Source organism: Mus musculus, chromosome 10 (genome assembly GCF_000001635.26).
Source record: "Mus musculus strain C57BL/6J chromosome 10, GRCm38.p6 C57BL/6J".
Classification (NCBI taxonomy): domain Eukaryota; kingdom Metazoa; phylum Chordata; class Mammalia; order Rodentia; family Muridae; genus Mus; species Mus musculus.
The window spans coordinates 92912678-92930941 of NC_000076.6; the positions used below are offsets into that span (position 1 = coordinate 92912678).

Consider the following 18264-nt stretch of genomic DNA (forward strand, 5'->3'; position numbering starts at 1 on the left):
GTGCTGTCTCCCGTTTCTTCTTGGAGGCACTCAGCGCTATGAGTTTCCCTCTTAGAAATGCTTTCATTGTGTCCCATAGGTTTGGGTACGTTGTGGCTTCATTTTCATTAAACTCTAAAAAGTCTTTAATTTCTTTCTTTATTCCTTCCTTGACCAAGGTATCATTGAGAAGAGTGTTATTCAGTTTCCACGTGAATGTTGGCTTTCCATTATTTATGTTGTTATTGAAGATCATCAGTCTTAGGCCATGGTGGTCTGATAGGATACATGGGACAATTTCAATATTTTTGTATCTATTGAGGCCTGTTTTGTGACCAATTATATGGTCAATTTTGGAGAAGGTCCCGTGAGGTGCTGAGAAGAAGGTATATCCTTTTGTTTTAGGATAAAATGTTCTGTAGATATCTGTCAGGTCCATTTGTTTCATAACTTCTGTTAGTTTCACTGTGTCCCTGTTTAGTTTCTGTTTCCACGATCTGTCCTTTGAAGAAAGTGGTGTGTTGAAGTCTCCCACTATTATTGTGTGAGGTGCAATGTATGCTTTGAGCTTTACTAAAGTGTCTCTAATGAATGTGGCTGCCCTTGCATTTGGTGCGTAGATATTCAGAATTGAGAGTTCCTCTTGGAGGATTTTACCTTTGATGAGTATGAAGTGTCCCTCCTTGTCTTTTTTGATAACTTTGGGTTGGAAGTCGATTTTATCCGATATTAAAATGGCTACTCCAGCTTGTTTCTTCAGTCCATTTGCTTGGAAAATTGTTTTCCAGCCTTTCACTCTGAGGTAGTGTCTGTCTTTTTCCCTGAGATGGGTTTCCTGTAAGCAGCAGAATGTTGGGTCCTGTTTGTGTAGCCAGTCTGTTAGTCTATGTCTTTTTATTGGGGAATTGAGTCCATTGATATTAAGAGATATTAAGGAAAAGTAATTGTTGCTCCCTTTTATTTTTGTTGTTAGAGTTGGCATTCTGTTCTTGTGGCTGTCTTCTTTTTGGTTTGTTGAATGATTACTTTCTTGGTTGTTCTAGGGCGTGATTTCCGTCCTTGTATTGCTTCTTTTCTGTTATTATCCTTTGAAGGGCTGGATTCGTGGAAAGATATTGTGTGAACTTGGTTTTGTCGTGGAATACTTTGGTTTCTCCATCTATGATAATTGAGAGTTTGGCCGGGTATAGTAGCCTGGGCTGGCATTTGTGTTCTCTTAGTGTCTGTATAACATCTGTCCAGGCTCTTCTGGCTTTCATAGTCTCTGGTGAAAAGTCTGGTGTAATTCTGATAGGCCTTCCTTTATATGTTACTTGACCTTTCTCCCTTACTGCTTTTAATATTCTATCTTTATTTAGTGCATTTGTTGTTCTGATTATTATGTGTCGGGAGGAATTTCTTTTCTGTTCCAGTCTATTTGGAGTTCTGTAGGCTTCTTGTATGATCATGGGCATCTCTTTCTTTATGTTTGGGAAGTTTTCTTCTATTATTTTGTTGAAGATATTAGCTGGCCCTTTAAGTTGAAAATCTTCATTCTCATCAATTCCTATTATCCGTAGGTTTGGTCTTCTCATTGTGTCCTGGATTACCTGGATGTTTTGAGTTAGGATCCTTTTGCATTTTGTATTTTCTTTGACTGTTGTGTCGATGTTCTCTATGGAATCTTCTGCACCTGAGATTCTCTCTTCCATTTCTTGTATTCTGTTGCTGATGCTCGCATCTATGGTTCCAGATCTCTTTCCTAGGGTTTCTATCTCCAGCGTTGCCTCGCTTTGGGTTTTCTTTATTGTGTCTACTTCCCCTTTTAGTTCTAGTATGGTTTTGTTCATTTCCATCACCTGTTTGGCTGTGTTTTCCTGCTTTTCTTTAAGAGCCTGTAACTCTTTAGCAGTGCTCTCCTGTAAATCTTTAAGTGACTTATGAAAGTCCTTCTTGATGTCCTCTATCATCATCATGAGAAATGTTTTTAAATCTGGGTCTAGATTTTCGGTTGTGTTGGGGTGCCCAGGACTAGGTGGGGTGGGAGTGCTGCGTTCTGATGATGGTGAGTGGTCTTGATTTCTGTTAGTAGGATTCTTACGTTTGCCTTTCGCCATCTGGTAATCTCTGAAGCTAGCTGTTTTAGTTGTCACTGTTAAGAGCTTCTTCTTCAGGTGACTCTGTTAGCCTCTATGAGCAGACCTGGAGGGTAGCACTCTCCTTAGTTTCAGTGGGCAGAGTATTCTCTGCAGGCAAGCTCTCTTCTTGCAAGGCAGGGACCCAGATATCTGGTGTTCGAACCAGACTCCTGGCAGAAGTTGTGTTCCACTCACTAGAGGTCTTAGGATCACGTGTGGAATCCTGTGTGGGCCCTTGCGGGTGTCAGGCGACTCAGCTGGCAAGGTAGCCCGGGGCTCGAGTGGAGTGGAAGGGGTTTGTGCCCCAGATCAAGCCCGGGTAGCCTGCTTCCCTATGTACCGCAGTCTCAAGTTCCGCGCGATTGGATTGGGGCAGGCACTGTGATCCACTCACCAGAGGTCTTAGGGTCCCGTGGGGAGTCCCGTGTGGACCCTTGTGGGTGTTGGGCAAGACTCTGCTGGCAAGGTAGCCCGGGGCTCGAGTCTCGAGTCGAGCGGAAGGGACTTGTGCCCCAGATCAGGCCCGGGTAGCCTGCTTCCCTATGTACCGCAGTCTCAAGTTCCGCGCGATTGGATTGGGGCAGGCACTGTGGTCCACTCACTAGAGGTCTTAGGGTCCCGTGGGGAGTCCCGTGTGGGCCCTTGCGGGTGTTGGGCAAGACTCTGCTGGCAAGGTAGCCCGGGGCTCGAGTCTCGAGTCGAGCGGAAGGGCCCCTGTCCTTTTCTTGATGGTTATTATTTTTTAAATTATGTACTCATTTATATTCCATTTTCACTAACAATTACCTAATTTTATTCCTACAAAACTAAGTTACGTACAAACCTCAGCCTAGAAGGTGCCAATGAAGGTAGTATAAGAACTAGGTTTCTTTGCCATTTTGTGTTACCTACTGAGGCCATGCCCCATAGTTACATCATCAACCAACCTTAGGTGAAATAATACTGATGGATAGTTTGTCTGCATTTTGATCACTGCTGGTGGATTGACCCTTAGAAGAAGTTCTGGGTCAGAAGACAAGAATGTCTTGAGCAAACAGAAAGCCTTGACTTCTGCTCCCAGCCATGACGTGTGACTGCACCGCCCAGGGCATCCTGCACCATTCTCACTTTTAACACTCTTGTCGGTCTGAGGTGAAATTGAATTGCTATTTAGAATGACTGTTTGCAGTTCGCTTCCTTTTTGCATGTGAATTGCAGATCCATGCTTGGCTCCAATTGCACTGACTCAAGGGAAACATTTGTTGCCACAGGAAATTGTAGTGTTGTAGATCAGAGTGCGTGTCTTTTCAGCCCGACAATCCTTTTGAAAATATACCTGAGCCAAAATGGATGCTGCTCTCCTATCTCCTCAGTCACCAGGAAGAATCCAACAGCTTCCAGAGACAGACAAGCCACTTATATACAGGCAGTGTCCTTGCTCAAGACCCTGTCTGTATGTCTTTGCCTAAATGTTCATGAGATCCTAGCAACTCGGAGCACCAGGGTCCTGCCCAGTCCCTCTGACGGCGATGTGGACCCAGGGGAGTGTCATCCTCACTAATGTTCTTGGGCTCTTTTCTTCCTGCTGCTGTGGGGAGCATTCCATCTTACTGAGCATCCATTCTGCAATCTCGTCCCCAGTACACTGCTCACTCTCAAATCCTTATCTCTAGATGCCCACACCAAAATATCAAGTATAACTTCCACTGCAAGTCAGCACTGGACAGCAGAATTCCCCCTGTGAAGGAGCTCCTTATTATCTGTGAGACACTGAAAAACTAGTGACTCAGTGAAGAAACTCTTTCCTGATATAAAGAAAGATTTTTCCATTTAGGGATAAGATGAGAATCTTGATTCAGATACAATAGTAAAGGATAGAATTTTTTAAAGTGCTATGAAGAGCCGGACAGTAATCTATAAGTTTTCTTCGTCTCCTTCCTTTGCAAAGTGAAACCAAATTCATTAAACTCTTCTTTAAATAACTGGCCTGCAGCCTAATAACATTGGCACCTATTTTAATTATAAACCCTGAAAGCATTTCCTCTTTTAATTACACTTTTAAATTCCCAGTTGAAGGTAGAAAGCTGCAAATGAAGTCTGAGAATACAGAATTTGAAGTCAGAATCCACCGGGAGATGATTCACCTACACGTTTATCTTATCAGAGTTACTGGATAAAAATGAAGTTTGGGATGTTCATGTAAAAAAAGTGGTTTCTGGACTTTTGTTGTTTTCTTGAAAGTAATGGCCATCAGCCACTTGTTTTTCAGTCCATTCATGTGGTCTCTCTATCTTATCTTCCTGGACTAGATGTGCAGATGACCCTAGATTTATCGTTTCAACTTCTGTTTTCCTTTCTCTGCCTTGGTTTCCAGATTATTTCAAGTCAATGGCAACTAATCCTAAGTCTTAGGTTCAGTCTTAGTTACGACTACTGTGATGAAACACCATGACCACAAGCAACCCGGAGAGGAAGAGATTTATTTGGCTTACCATTCCATATCAGTATTCATCATCAAAGGAAGTCAGGACAGGAATTCAAACAGGGCAGAAACCTCGAGGCAGGAGCTGATGCAGAGGCCATGGAACAGTGCTGTTTACTGGTTTGCTCATTGTGGCTTGACCAACCTGCTTTCTCATAGAGCCCAGGATGGCCAACCCAATTGGTCTGGGCCCTCCCACATCAGTTACCAGGAAAATGTTCTACAGGTTTGTCTGTAGCCCACTCTTACGGATGCATTTTCTCAATTGGGACTTCCTCTTTTCCAACAACTCTAGATTGTATCAGGTTGACATAAAACTAACCAGCACATCCTATTATTTTAACTTTCCTTGTTAAGAATCCCAATTTCAATTATGCAACCCCACTGGTCCTCTGAATTGCAGCTATTACTACTCTACTCTATGGATTCTACACCATCACCTAGCTTTTCTATGGATCTTATGCGTAGCTTGTTCAGTTGCTCCTTCACAGTATATGACAGCTACCTGCCAACTGCTCAGACTGTACACACTCGATAGTCATCCTTGACTTTGCCTTTTAAATTCCACCTCCAAACACAACTGTCTAATGCTTCGGGCTCTTCCTTCACAATCTACTTAGAAACAGACCACTGCTCAACCCCTCCACCACTATCACTTCCAGTCATCACTGTGTCTCAGTATGATTAAGGTTTCCTAGACCTCCCCTCCTCCTTTCCTCCCCTCTCCCCTCCTTCCCTCCTTCCCTCCTCCTTCTCCTTCCAACAGCCTCACAGGTCTTCTCCAATAATAGTTCACAAGCATCTTCCCTATGGTCTTTGTCTTATAGCAATTTGTGCCTGGAAGGTTGTTCCCCCTGGATCTCTGACTGGTTCGTGCCCTTCAGAATTTGCTAATGAGAAAAGCCTTGCAAAACCACCTGAACAACCAAAATGGCAGCCCACTGCCTAGAACAACTGACGCCCTTCTCACCTATGTAGAACTATGTTCACAGCACATTGCCACCTGTCACAGAGATATGTGCCTGGTATTTATGGTCTGCCCCCCTCACTAGAAAGCAAGCTTCAGGACAGCAGTATCTCCAGGCAGGTGTTCACTGCTCCTTCTCCATACATAGGACAGTGTCTATATTCAGTAAGCACTCAAGATATAGTGTGACTCTTTCAAACTATACTTGTAATAACAAAAGACAGACTGTTTATAATAAGAAAATACTGTTGACTGTGAAGCAAGCAAGAAAAGAGGACTAATTTAATCCAGATAAGAAGATAAATTCATTTATACCACAGAAAGGAGAGAATATACTTCTCTCCTGATGGGTGGTGTGCCAATCTGAAGCAAGCTAGAGTCATCACAGAAAAGGGAGCCTCTATTGAGAAAATGCTTCCTTAAGATTGGACTGTGGACAAACCTGTAGGGTATCATATTAGTTACTGATTGATGAAGGAGGGCCCAGTCCCTTGTGGGTGATGCTGTCCCTGGGCTGGTGAACCTGAGTTCTATAAGAAAGCAGGCTGACCAAGCTATGAGGAGCAAGCCAGTAAGCAACACCCCTCCACGGCCTCAGCATCAGCTCCTACCTCCAGGTTCCTGCCCTGCTTGAGTTCCTTCAGTGATAGACTACAATGTGGAAGTGTAAGCCAAATGAACCATTCCCTCTCCAAGTCTTGTTTTGTTTTGTTTTGTTTGTTTGTTTGTTTTTTGTTATAGTCTTTTATTGCAGCAATAGTAACCCTAACTAGGACAAGCAGGCAAGTTATAGACAGCTAGGCAGATAAACATACACTTTACATCACATATACCATATAATGTATAATAATATATAGATATACAGTTTGTGTGTGATGTGTGTGTGTGTCTGTGTGTGTGTTTGTATTTTTAATGAAAATTTCTATTAGGATGTTCTATACACAACTTCACAGTCTCATAAAGCCTAGCTGGACTCAAGCTTGCCTGGAATAACCTTAATCCTGCTTCCATTTTGCTGAGTACCGGGATCATAGGCATGCATGACTACACTCACTTTTCATTTTGTCATTTCATAAAACTCCAGTGTGGGAGATTGGACCCAGGGGTTTATGCATCCTGGCCAATCAATGGAACTACGTTGTCTGTAGCCCGCATGTACCCTTATGTTTGCAGTGTCACGGATATATCCTGGGTCCTCACATGCTAACCAACTGTTCTGCTATAGCACTGCATCCCCAGACTCCCCATTATGCTGAATAACAGCACTGTCTCAGTGATAGGGAGTATGAGAAGATACTTCTAGAGGATTACAATAAAGGAATAAACCATGGGTAAATATGATGCCTGTCTATGCGGTGACTGTCAAAACTCAAGTCCATTTTATTGATTCTTTTAAGGCCTCTAAGATTCAGTTCAACTTCTAACATATGTCTGTAGGTCTCATGCTCACACAAACTACCTCCCCAGAGAGTGACTTGTTTGTTCTCTCTTTCTCTCTTTCTCTCTTTCTCTCTTTCTCTCTTTCTCTCTCTTTCTCTTTCTCTTTCTCTTTCTCTTTCTCTCCCCCTCCCCTCCCCACCCCCCTCCCCCTTCTCCCTCCTCTCCCCTCTTTTCCTCTCTCTCCTCTCTCTCCTCTCTCTCCTCACTCTCTCCTCTCTCTCTCTTCCTCTCTCCTCTCTCCTCTCTCCTCCTCCCCTCTCCCCTCTCCCCTCTCCCCTCTCCCCTCTCCCCTCTCCCCTCTCCCCTCTCCCCTCTCCCCTCTCCCCTCTCTCTCTCTCTCTCTCTCTCTCTCTCTCTCTCTCTCTCTCTCTCTCTCTCTCTCTCTCTGGTACATGCATGTATGTACAAGAGCATGTGTCTCTGTGTACAAGTGGAAGCCAGACCGGGATGTCAGGTGACCTTCCTCTACCTATCACGTATTTTGTTGAGACAGGGGCCTCTTACCAAAACTGGAGGATTTCTGCTAAGTTCGCTAGCTAACAAGCTCTTGAGGTCCAAGGCTGGGGATGAAGACATATGCAGCAATGCCCAGGTTTCTATGTTGGTGTGGGGATTTGAACTCAGGGCCTCATACTGCAGAACAAGCATTCATCCCCCCACTAAACCATCTTCCAAGCTCCTCAGTAGGCTTCTTATTTTTTAATGTTTGAACTGCTTTTTAAGTGCTTTTGTAGATAAATTCTTTTCATATAATATACTCTGAACATGGTTTCCCCTCCCCCAAATACCCTCCAAGATTCTCCCCACCTCCGTTCCCATTTGACCCCATGTGTGTTCCCCTCTTTCTTTAGGAAACAAACTTGCTTTATTGCTAGTTTTCCATTCTAAGTATATATGCTGGGGTGATGAAATTACTACTTATAATGAAATCAAAATTCTAATCAGCATCTGCCTCCAGCAAGGTCACCCAGCAAGTCCCAGATCACCAGGAAAACCAAAGCAGAAGAAAATAATCGCTCATTCCAATTTAATTTATGTTCTCACTGTAAACTCCAGCACTTGTTTTCAAGGATGCTTCAATTACCCAGTTTACAAATACAAATTAAGCAAGTCAGGTATAACTCTCTGCTAAAATCAAATTAGATTAGGCAAAATGAAGACTGTTCTTCCCTTGGAGAAATCATGAGAAATCTAAAAGGGGCAGGAGCTATAACATAGAGGCAGTGCCTGGCTCACACTCACAAAGCCCTGGCTGCACAAGGAAGAGGAGGAGAGAGAGGAGAAAGAGGTTTCTAAACTAAAAACATCTGAATAAGACATGCCAATGGGACACTTCGATGAACAACAGTAAACAAAAGTAGTAAGACTAGACCCACAAATCTGGGACATGTTGGAGGATATACCTAAAGAGACCACCATGGTACCTATAATAAAAAGTGACGTATGGCACACCTGAGCCTGAATTCCATCGGGATAATCTTCTCCAGGACCACCCTCCCTCCTAGACCATTTCCACTCCAGATAAATGAAATTCTATTTCTCTAGAGCCCACCCAGCCTTAACAGCAAGATCTGGAGCACTGGAGACCTGTGAACACTTCTGCGGGGATGTTCCCTAGGTTTTAAGAATGCAACTCCTTTTAAAAAAAGGGGGGGCATTGAACTAAAGCGGGAGGTTACCTTAACTTTCATTGTTGCTTTGTAGCCAGCAGGTATGGCGCACGGCATGTTCTTTCCATGATAAATCTGGAATAGCTCATAGAAGGCTTCGGAAAAGAAGCCTAAATCTATAAGGATTTCGATCTATAAAAGGAGGAAAACAGATTTTATGTTAGTTCCTTTTATTTCTAAAATATCTGGAACCCCAAGATCTCTCAAACACTGGACCACCAAACAGACAGCATACACCAGCTGATATGAGGCCCCCAACACACATATAGCAGAGGACTGCCAGGTCTGTGTTCATTCAGAGAGGATGCACCTAACCCTCAAGAGACTGGAGGCCCCAGGGGATTTAGAAGTCAGGTGAGATGGGGGGTGAGGACATCCACGTGGAGACAGGGGGTGGGGAGGAGGTGTGGGATGTGAAACAGTGGGAGGGTGGATGGGGGGGGATAAAATATGGAGTGTAAAAATAATTAAAAATAATAATAACAAAAGAAAAATACAAATTTTTGAGAAAACTCGTTGGTTTCTAAGCTCCAAACCACCTGCTTAATGATGGCTGTGTGTAACTAATCAATGTTCACTGGTTGGTGAGCGAATAGACTCACGGGCTTGTGAAAACACCTGTTTACGTTTGCAGAGGACCACAGAACTAACAACAGCAGGGTTGTCATTCAGAGTAACAGGCTATCGTCAGCTGTCCCTTAACTTCATCAGAGGCAGACACAAAAATATAGCAGCCATGGGGAAGTTTTAAAAATGAATTGAACTCATCTCTTTGTTCCCATGGTTCCCATGGGAAACCGGGGGAAAAGCCAAGTGAAAAGACGCCTGATGTTCTTGAACCCTCTAAGGAAAGTCAGACAAAAGCACAGTGTGTCAACATGGAGACAGCTATTAATTTTCTTATCTATAATTAACAGTGTCAGTTTTAAAGCCATATGCTTACCGCTTTTAACCAGTTGGTGGCTATACATTCTGCAAGGTCTGTTTTAAATACAATTCAGTTGGACTAAATCGGGAAGTTAAAGGAAGGGAAGCTAGCATTCAGCATGTTTGTTGCACATCCCTTGGAGAGCATGGCCACGTGAAGGTTGATGGTCCCCCTGGGATTCGTTAGCTAGGCAAATGTAAGTGACACATGAAGCTCTCACACAGGACAAGAGGCTTGGAGATGTTGACAAAATTCTGCTTTCAATAGTGGGGTCTCAGAAAACTCCATCGAGGAAAAACCCTTCAAGAGAAGGTCTGGGAATCATATAAAGGAGAGAGGAAACACGCCGAGAGGCCCCTGAGCACAGAGTTCATAGGTCTTGTGTTGCTGGAAACAAGGGATAGAGAGGAAGTGGGCACACATGGTGACCAAATACACAGAGTCTTTGATCACAGTAGAGAGCTCTTTTTGCAGTATGAAAAAGTGCTGTGTATGATTGTCATGATGGGTGTGATGGGTGTGATGAGTGTGATATGTGTGATGAATGTGATGGATATAATGAGTGTGATGGGTGTGATGGGTGTGATGGTATGTGTGTGATGGGTGGTATGCATGTGATGGGTATTAGTAGGCATGATCAGTGTTGATGTGTGCTGATGGGTATGATGTGTGTGATGAGTGTGATGTGTGTGATGGATGTTGATGGGTATGATGTGGGTTGATGTGTGTGATGTGTGTTCTGTGTGATGAGTGTGATGTATGTGATGGGTGTGATGTATGTGATGGGTGTGATGGGGAATGCTTAAAATCCCAGTGGTTTTGAATATCAGTGAGTTTCAAGCCAGTCCTCCATCAAGAATATAAAGTCAGTCTCTGACAGAGTGAGACTGTGTCAAACACGTGGGCTGAGGGTGCATCTCAGAGGTGAAGTTCATGCTACGGTAGACAAGGCTCTAAGTTCAGTGTCGGCAAAGGAAAAAAGTTATGAAGACTTTTAGGGGTACATATGAATGGATACAAAGAATAACGCACAAAATTGGATGAAAACACACACACTCCACATAGATAAAGGCGAATCAATTTATCTTCAGCCAATACACCTTATTCTCCGTTTTCCTTTCTGTACTTGGTTTAGGAATTTCAAGAGTAGAAAAAACAAAAAAAAATCAGTTTAAGAAGTTAAAAATGCAAATTAGGGGAAATAGTTTGGTAAACTAAAATGTAAATAAAACACAAAAGGCCACAAGACTGTTCTTAATTGGAAAGTGAAAGCCATTTGTCTGTTGAGCTGCTCACTGCAACTGTTGCTGAAGAGATGGTGGTCTCTATCCATCCCCTACGTCAACCCCACAGTCATCATACACCAAAGCCAGCAGTTGGGGAGACAGATGGACTCTTCTGGACCCCAGGTCTCCATTACTTTCATTGACCACTATAAGAAAATATTCCTGCAGACCTTTGTGTGGTCAGACCACTGGACCAAAACAACATCAGCCAAGGCTAACTCTGACTTATTTCATCATAGCCATTTAAGCAGTTTGAGTAACGGTGACCTGCTCTATGGAAACTAGCCAGAGGACACTAAGAACTGGACATCAAACTGTGATACACCTTTTGAAGCAATCATACCCTTCCTTGGAACATTTGAAATGTTGAGAATAAATCTTTGATGGGGTTAGCAGGTCTACAGAGAAGCAGAGAGGCAGATCATAGAGAGGCCTTACGACATTCCCTGGAAGACTTTACTACACCCTAGAAATTTAACCGCAAAATCACACCTGGCTAGTCAAGGGGCATCATTATTCAGTGTTCCCCAAGTATGATGTTTCTCTTTCATTTACTGACACCCCAGTTACTTCAGGAAGGTCACACAGGTTCTGATCATACAGACTGCCACTCCTTCTTCTGTGGGATATATCTTTTGCCTTGCATTTGTCAAGAACTTAATCCGAGTTTTCAGTCTTACTGTGCCAATAAGCTCTCATATCTGTTTCACATTGCTCCCAGCAGTGTTAGCAGGCACTACCCCTGGTGGTATCATTCTCCTGACCAGCATTTTATAGTGAATAACCCTCCATGTCAAAGCTCCAAACAGAGGGCATAGTTCTTCACTGGCTTCATAGCCACTGTATGACAAAATCATAACCAAAGTCAGAATTCTGCCTTCATCTAATGTGGTGAACTATGAGTTTTTCGAGGTTACTTATAGACTCATGAAAGACTCAAAGGAGACTCAAAGGTAACACCACAAAGTACTCTGTGCAACCCATGGGCAGTTACACCACTGAAGAATCCACCTGCAGCATGAACAACTCACAAAAAACTACTCTACCCAAAAGTTCCAACCCAGGTAACTGTTTCTATCTCCAGGAGGGGAATGGTCTTATGAGGCTCTGAGCCCCAAGAACCTCTCTGCCTTCCACCAATGAGAGAATGTTAATAGGTCCATTCTTGGTTCTTGGGGGGTCTTCTACTGTGATCCAAGACAGCAATGATCATGTACAATCGGGAGAAGAAACAGCTACTCAGCATAGCTCTCAGACACTTCTCCTGTTATTGTTGACAGTCACCCTGTTCAGAATTTCCAATTGTAGTAGCACAAAAGCACTCTGTCCCCAAAACAACTCAAAATTTTCTCACTTCTGTATCTTTCCAAAATCGCTCTCTTTGCCACTGACTAAGCTGTCTTGTTTTCAAGCCTAAATTCTGCCTATTTAGGGAAAATTTTTGGACCAGAGGCATTTGTTTCTTCTTCAAACTTTGGGAGTAAGTCTCATCACATTCACCTACAAATAGTCAAGTGGCAGGTACATATGTTAGCAGCTTATGGTCTACCCCATCCCTCTGCCCAGTTTTCATGTCCTTATGATCAAAAACTGTGTGAGTTACACGTCTTGGACTCAAGTTTCTAACATGCTGATTTTAAATAAGAGGCATTCAGTAATTCTTTTCAAAATGTTGTTTATTTATTAGGGGGCTACCACTGAACATGTATGAAAGCCAGGACAAGTTGTGGGAGTCAGTTTCTCTACTATGTGGGTTCCAGGGCACACATTCTTGTCAGGCTTGTTGGCGAGTGCCTTTATCCAGAGGAGTCATCTCAACCAGCCCCAAATCTTACTTTGAAATGAATATTTGTCAATTATTTTAATGTGAGTGGCAGTGAACACACACATAGACAGTTGCACTCAACAAATACCTACCAAGTTCAATCTAAAAATCAACTAATGAACACCAAATATGTGGCCCTATTACCCAATACAACTCAGGAAATTTTAAAAACTGAGTAAGATACAGATCCTAGCCTCAAGAATACTGCAGTCTTGGAGAGAGAGGGAGGTTGAGTTTGTTGGTTGGTTGGTTGGTTGGTTTTTTTGTTTGGTTTTAAGTGCTATTAAAGTGCAAAAGCAAGATAATCCATGAGTCAGTAATTCACAGGTGGAAAACCAGATACTTTCAGCGTCCACGTGAATATTTATGAAGTCCTTAAAGATTTCTCTGTTTAGAAATAGAAAGCAATGGACTATTCACCAAGGGCCAAAAGTTCTAGAAGGAGATGCAGGTGACAGGGAAGTCCAATTTCTACTCGCTGAAAAACAGGAGGGATTTGAGGGAGAAAAGTAGAGAGTCTCCAAAGGAGAAGGAAAGTGGTATGCTGGAGCATTGCCCCAGAGCACTGTATGGAGGTGAACCGAGGTCAGGTCCTGCAGTGCTGTTCTAGAACCTGATCTTTACCAACCACAAGAGCTGGTGTGCATCTCTTGTCCCGTCTGCCTCTCTAGTGATGCTTTGTGGGAAGCTTGAGGATAACTGTACTGGGAGTGTTTACATCAAAGGTGAAAATTGCAAAAGTATAGATCTGCTTTCTTAAAGGTTCATTTCATTATTATATGTGAATATGTGTGAGTGTGTGAGTGTGTTTGAGTGTGAATGTGTATAAATATGTACCTGTGTGAATGTGAATATGTGTGAATGTGAATGTGTGTGAGTGTGTGTGAGTGTGTGTGTGTGTGAGTGTGAGTGTGTGTGTGTGTGTGTGTGTGTGTGTGTGTGTGTGTGTGTGTGTGTGTACTACATGCATGCCTGGTGCCTGAGCCAGCTAGAAGAGAAGAACACCAGATCCCCTGGAACTGGAGTTACTGACCCAGGTACTCTAGACGAGCAATCAGAGATCTTAACCACTGAGCCAACTCTCCGGCCCCTAACTCAGCTCTTTTTAAATAATCTCTTTGTGAAATATTAGGTGGGATAAAGCTGATTGTGTCACAGCATGAGTGGAACGTGTAAAATGATGGTCAAGACATAATTTAAGCTCAATAATGCTAAATATTTTATTTTAACTGTTTTTCTTCCTTAAATTTCTCCACTTTCCACAGTGTTTATTAAAGAAAACTATAGCAGGGGAAAGACCTCGGTTAATATGATCTGTGCTTATGTGTAAGTGTGGGGCGGGGCACAGCTAGGGTTTAATTCCACATTAGCACTCAGAAGGTACAGACTAGGACAAAATTGCAGGGCATTGAAATGATTGAAATGGTCCATGTACAGAAATAAACTAAACCAAGGGGCAAACACCCAGCATGGGCAACTAGGGAAGAAGGCAAGCACCCCTGAGATCCTTAGGGTTCCCATTCTATACAGAGGTCAGGCCAAGAGTACATGAATCTCTGAAGCAGACTGGCTTACAGAAGTGGCTGTCTGCTCTCGTTAAATCAATTATCAGAACAAAGAAACATTGCTTATTCCATGACATACACAGATGCTCTTATGAATAGTTTCAGAAGTCAAAACACTGTTCAACAGCAGGAAGCCAGTCTCTCAATAGGAACTTCCAGGTTGTCTTGTGCTAGGTAAATCTTTTTTCTTTTTCTTTTCTTTTTCTTTTTTTTTTTTTTTTTTTTTTTTTTTTTTAGTTTTTCGAGACAGGGTTTCTCTGTGTAGCCCTGGCTGTAATGAAACTCACTCTGTAGACCAGGCTGGCCTCGAACTCAGAAATCATGCTGGGTAAATCTTGTTCCCAAGTGGAAATGTTCCTTATTTTACCATGGCCCAAGCACAGCATTGTCTCAAACAGAGATTCTCAACCTGTGGGTTGTGACACCCCTTGTGGGTGGAACAACACTTTCAAAGGGATTGCTTAAGACCATCAGCAAGTCCAGATGTTTACATCATGATTCATAATGGTAGCAAAGCTACCGTTATGGAGTAGCAACAAAAATATGTGTATATTGTGCCCATGAAAGCCAGGAGAGGACATTGTTGAGCCTCTGAAACTAGAACTACAGGTGGTTGTGAGCTGCCCAAAGTGGGTCCTGGGAACTGAACTTGGGTTCTCTGGAAGAGTGGTAAGTACTTTTAGCTCCTGAGCCATCTTCCCAGTACATTATTTTTACATCAATATGATACCATGTTCTTAACAGCTTATTAATAAGTATTAGAATCAAATGAAGGCAAAACAGTACTCTTAAAAGATAAAGCATGTCAAAAGTATTAAAAATCTGTCATATACATACCTTGAGAATTCTTGCTTCTAGATTTCTGACTATGTCTTGGCAAATGACAGACACAAAATATTGGTACAGTGCAAGAAGAGGCAGAACCTACCAGGAGAAAAACATTCTTTAAGATATAACTTATCAACTTAATGGACCAGCAATCCAATTTTGCCAAACATTAACTATAGAATGTGTTACACAAATATCACAATTTCCAAATGAGCGAAATAAACTGTTTTGCACAAGTGAAATGGTCTGCCTAGCTACATTAGTTAACTTTCTTATTGTGCAGTAAAACACGTGTCATGAGTAACTGAGGGAAGGAAAGGTTTACCACAGCTCTAGTCTGGGGGGTCCAGGCCATCCTGGTGCGGAGGGGCGTGGCTGCAGGAGCATGAGGCAGCTGGTCCACACTGCAGCCTCAGTCAGGAGGCAGAGAGATAAATGGTGACGCTTAGTCTGCTTTCTTGTAGTATGAGTATTTTAATAAATCCCAACATGGGGTTCTTTCCTGCTTTTGACCATTTATGTTCTAGATGAAACACACGCACAGCCTTAATATTTTGATATGCTCAATAGCTGGGTGATTGCCTACTACCCATGCTGTTAGAATCCACTTTCCCATCCATAACTCTGAGTTACTAATTACTAACTCCTATGTTCCATCTTGGCTGTTCTTAACTCTAATGAGTCAGCCCTCTGGGTTCTCTTGGCACAGAGCCCAGGGCGCTCTCCTTGCTTCTCTCCACCATGGTGGCTCCTGACTCCTCCTGCACACTCTTCTAAGGCATGGTGGCCCTTTCCTTTCCTCCTCCTCCTTCCTCGTGGTCCCAAACCCAGGACACCTAAACCCTACCTATGCCTTTTCTCTCCAGCTATTGGCTACAGGTATCTTTCTTTACAAATCAGAATTAACTGGGGCCAGGGTCTCTGTTTTGGGGGACCCAAGTTAACATTAGAATACAAACAGTATTAGGCCAAACCCACTCCACTTTCTCCTTTTCATTTAGTTCAGGACCCCAGTCTGTGGAATGTCACTGCCCAAATTTAAGGAGAGTATCTCTATTTTGGTTAACCTCATCTAGAAAGTCTCTCACATATATGCCTAGAGGCTTGTTTCCATGGTGGGTCCCAACCCCATCAAGATGACAATTATCAGCATATGCTTCCTAATTTTACTAGACCTTGAAGATGCTACCAGAGAGTTCCAAAACCAAGTCATTTGTGACCCCAAACGGGGGGGGGGGGGCAAGATCTCAAGTACAATTAATTCTCTTCTTTTAAAAGTAATAGCAATGTAAATGTGTGAGGGCTAGAAAACATGCTATTAAAAAATGTAGAACTTAAGGCAAAGGATCTACGCGCATGCCCCCTCGGTAGCTCTTACTTATCTACGAAGTGTTATCTACAATGTCTTCAGTCAGTACCTTTCCGTGGCCAAAGTGTAATGTGCCTCGTCTCACTGTTGAGTGAGAACAAAAACTCTGCCTGGTCCCAGCCTCTACAGAGCACAGAGTCAACTGGCTAAAGCCGAACTCTCTCTTCACTTAGTATTTCATTGTCTTAAAGTTAAACCCACAGCCCAGTTATGCTTGCAGCCTTGTGGCTATGTGAATGGCCACAGACTGCAGACCAGTATTTCAGCTGAGCCATCGGAGCAGGGGATGGTTTGGCCTGGATATTGGAACAGCTCCTGATCTCAACTCAGACCAGGAGCTTCCTTCCTGCAGCTGCACCTGGCAAGCAAAAGGTGGGATTCCATACTTATTTTACCTTCTCTAGACAGAGGGGTGAGCCAAGGGCCTTGCTCATTTAGAAAGAACTCTACCATTGTACTATGTCTCCTGACATCTTTGACTTTTATTTTTTATTTTGAGATGTTTCTTAATAAGCTGGCCAAGCTAGTGTTTTAGTTGCCTAGAATCTGAGACAGGCCTTGAACTTGTGGCCCTATAATCTCAGGCTCGTGAGAATCTGGGATTATAGACCTAAACCAGCAGACCTGAATGAGTCAAATTACTGTCTCAGAGCAGAGTCTGAATTTTACAGAAGTCTCATTTGCCAAGAGGCTTTTTCTCACGGACAATGTAACACAGAACAGAAATTGCTTACTGCTTCTGTCTGGTTGGGGGACATCTAATGGTGGGTCAGTTGGAAGCTACAACCAGTAATCACTTTTGTAAAAGATTAGAATTAGTTTTAAATGACTTTGAACATAATACACTTTTCGACAATTATGCACTGCAAATGTGAAACAAAACCTTTTTCTACAATTAATGCAGCACAAAACACCAAGAGCAATTACCTCTGAGATTTAGTTTCTTTTCTTTAATGAGAAATAAAAACACACTATTTTATTGCTGCCTATTGCTCAATTATTCAGAAAAAAAATTCTCAATTTCTGAAGCTGTAGAGGGAAAAAGTCTCATTTCTTTTCTAGCACCGTGATATCTGTTGTATATGAACATGGGGAGGCAGCTGGGGGCTCCCCAGGGGATGGAAGCATATCCCAATCCAGATGTGAACTGCACTACAGGAAACAGAGTATCATTGTTTGGGTTTTTTTTTTCTTAAATAAACAAGTTCTTGCCAAATCTTCCCAGTGTTGAAAGCACTTAGAACCCTCTCCACTTCTTCACAGGGTTTTATAATTCAACAATTTATATCCATGACAATAAGTATTTGTAATATAAGAAGAGAGTTGAATTCTATATCAATCTATATCTACATATAGAAATAGACAGATAGATAGATAGATAGATAGATAGATAGATAGATAGATAGATAGATAGATAGATAGATAGACAGACATATAAACATAGGTATGAAAGTAGATATGAAAGCTGTATGAACAACCAGAAAAAAAGAAAAAGAAGCAATGTGAGAGGGGAGTAGATATTTTTTTTAAAATGGACAGAAATGCATACAATAAAGAAGAGATGGAAGAGAGAAAATAAAACCTGGCCAGTGTCTAAAGCATATTAATTTATTCTTAAGTTGACTAACTTCAAGTTTGTGATATATACTTTGATTTCTTCCACCCAAAGGGGGGGAAATGAGCTATTTTTGGACATTGGGGGTTCTAGAGACATTGAGACATGCTTGCCTTTTATCTCACAGTTATCATTTGTTGTTCTTGGATGAATCTATGACAGAGAATACATAGGCCATGGTACAGTGAAAGAAGAATGAAGTCGGAGAGCACAA

At 42.4% G+C, this 18264-nt stretch overlaps 1 protein-coding gene across 9 annotated transcripts in view; it reads right to left on the minus strand.

The window, feature by feature from the left end:
• Positions 1-18264, minus strand: part of Cfap54 (cilia and flagella associated protein 54) — a 307879-nt gene that overhangs the window by 137069 nt on the left and 152546 nt on the right. For all 9 annotated transcript variants that reach the window (NM_001347060.2, XM_011243636.3, XM_011243638.2 and 6 more), the window contains 2 exons: positions 15076-15162; positions 8644-8766 (listed from right to left, as the gene is read on the minus strand). In NM_001347060.2, the coding sequence (NP_001333989.1) occupies positions 8644-8766; positions 15076-15162 (210 nt within the window). The remainder of the gene's footprint in view (positions 1-8643; positions 8767-15075; positions 15163-18264) is intronic.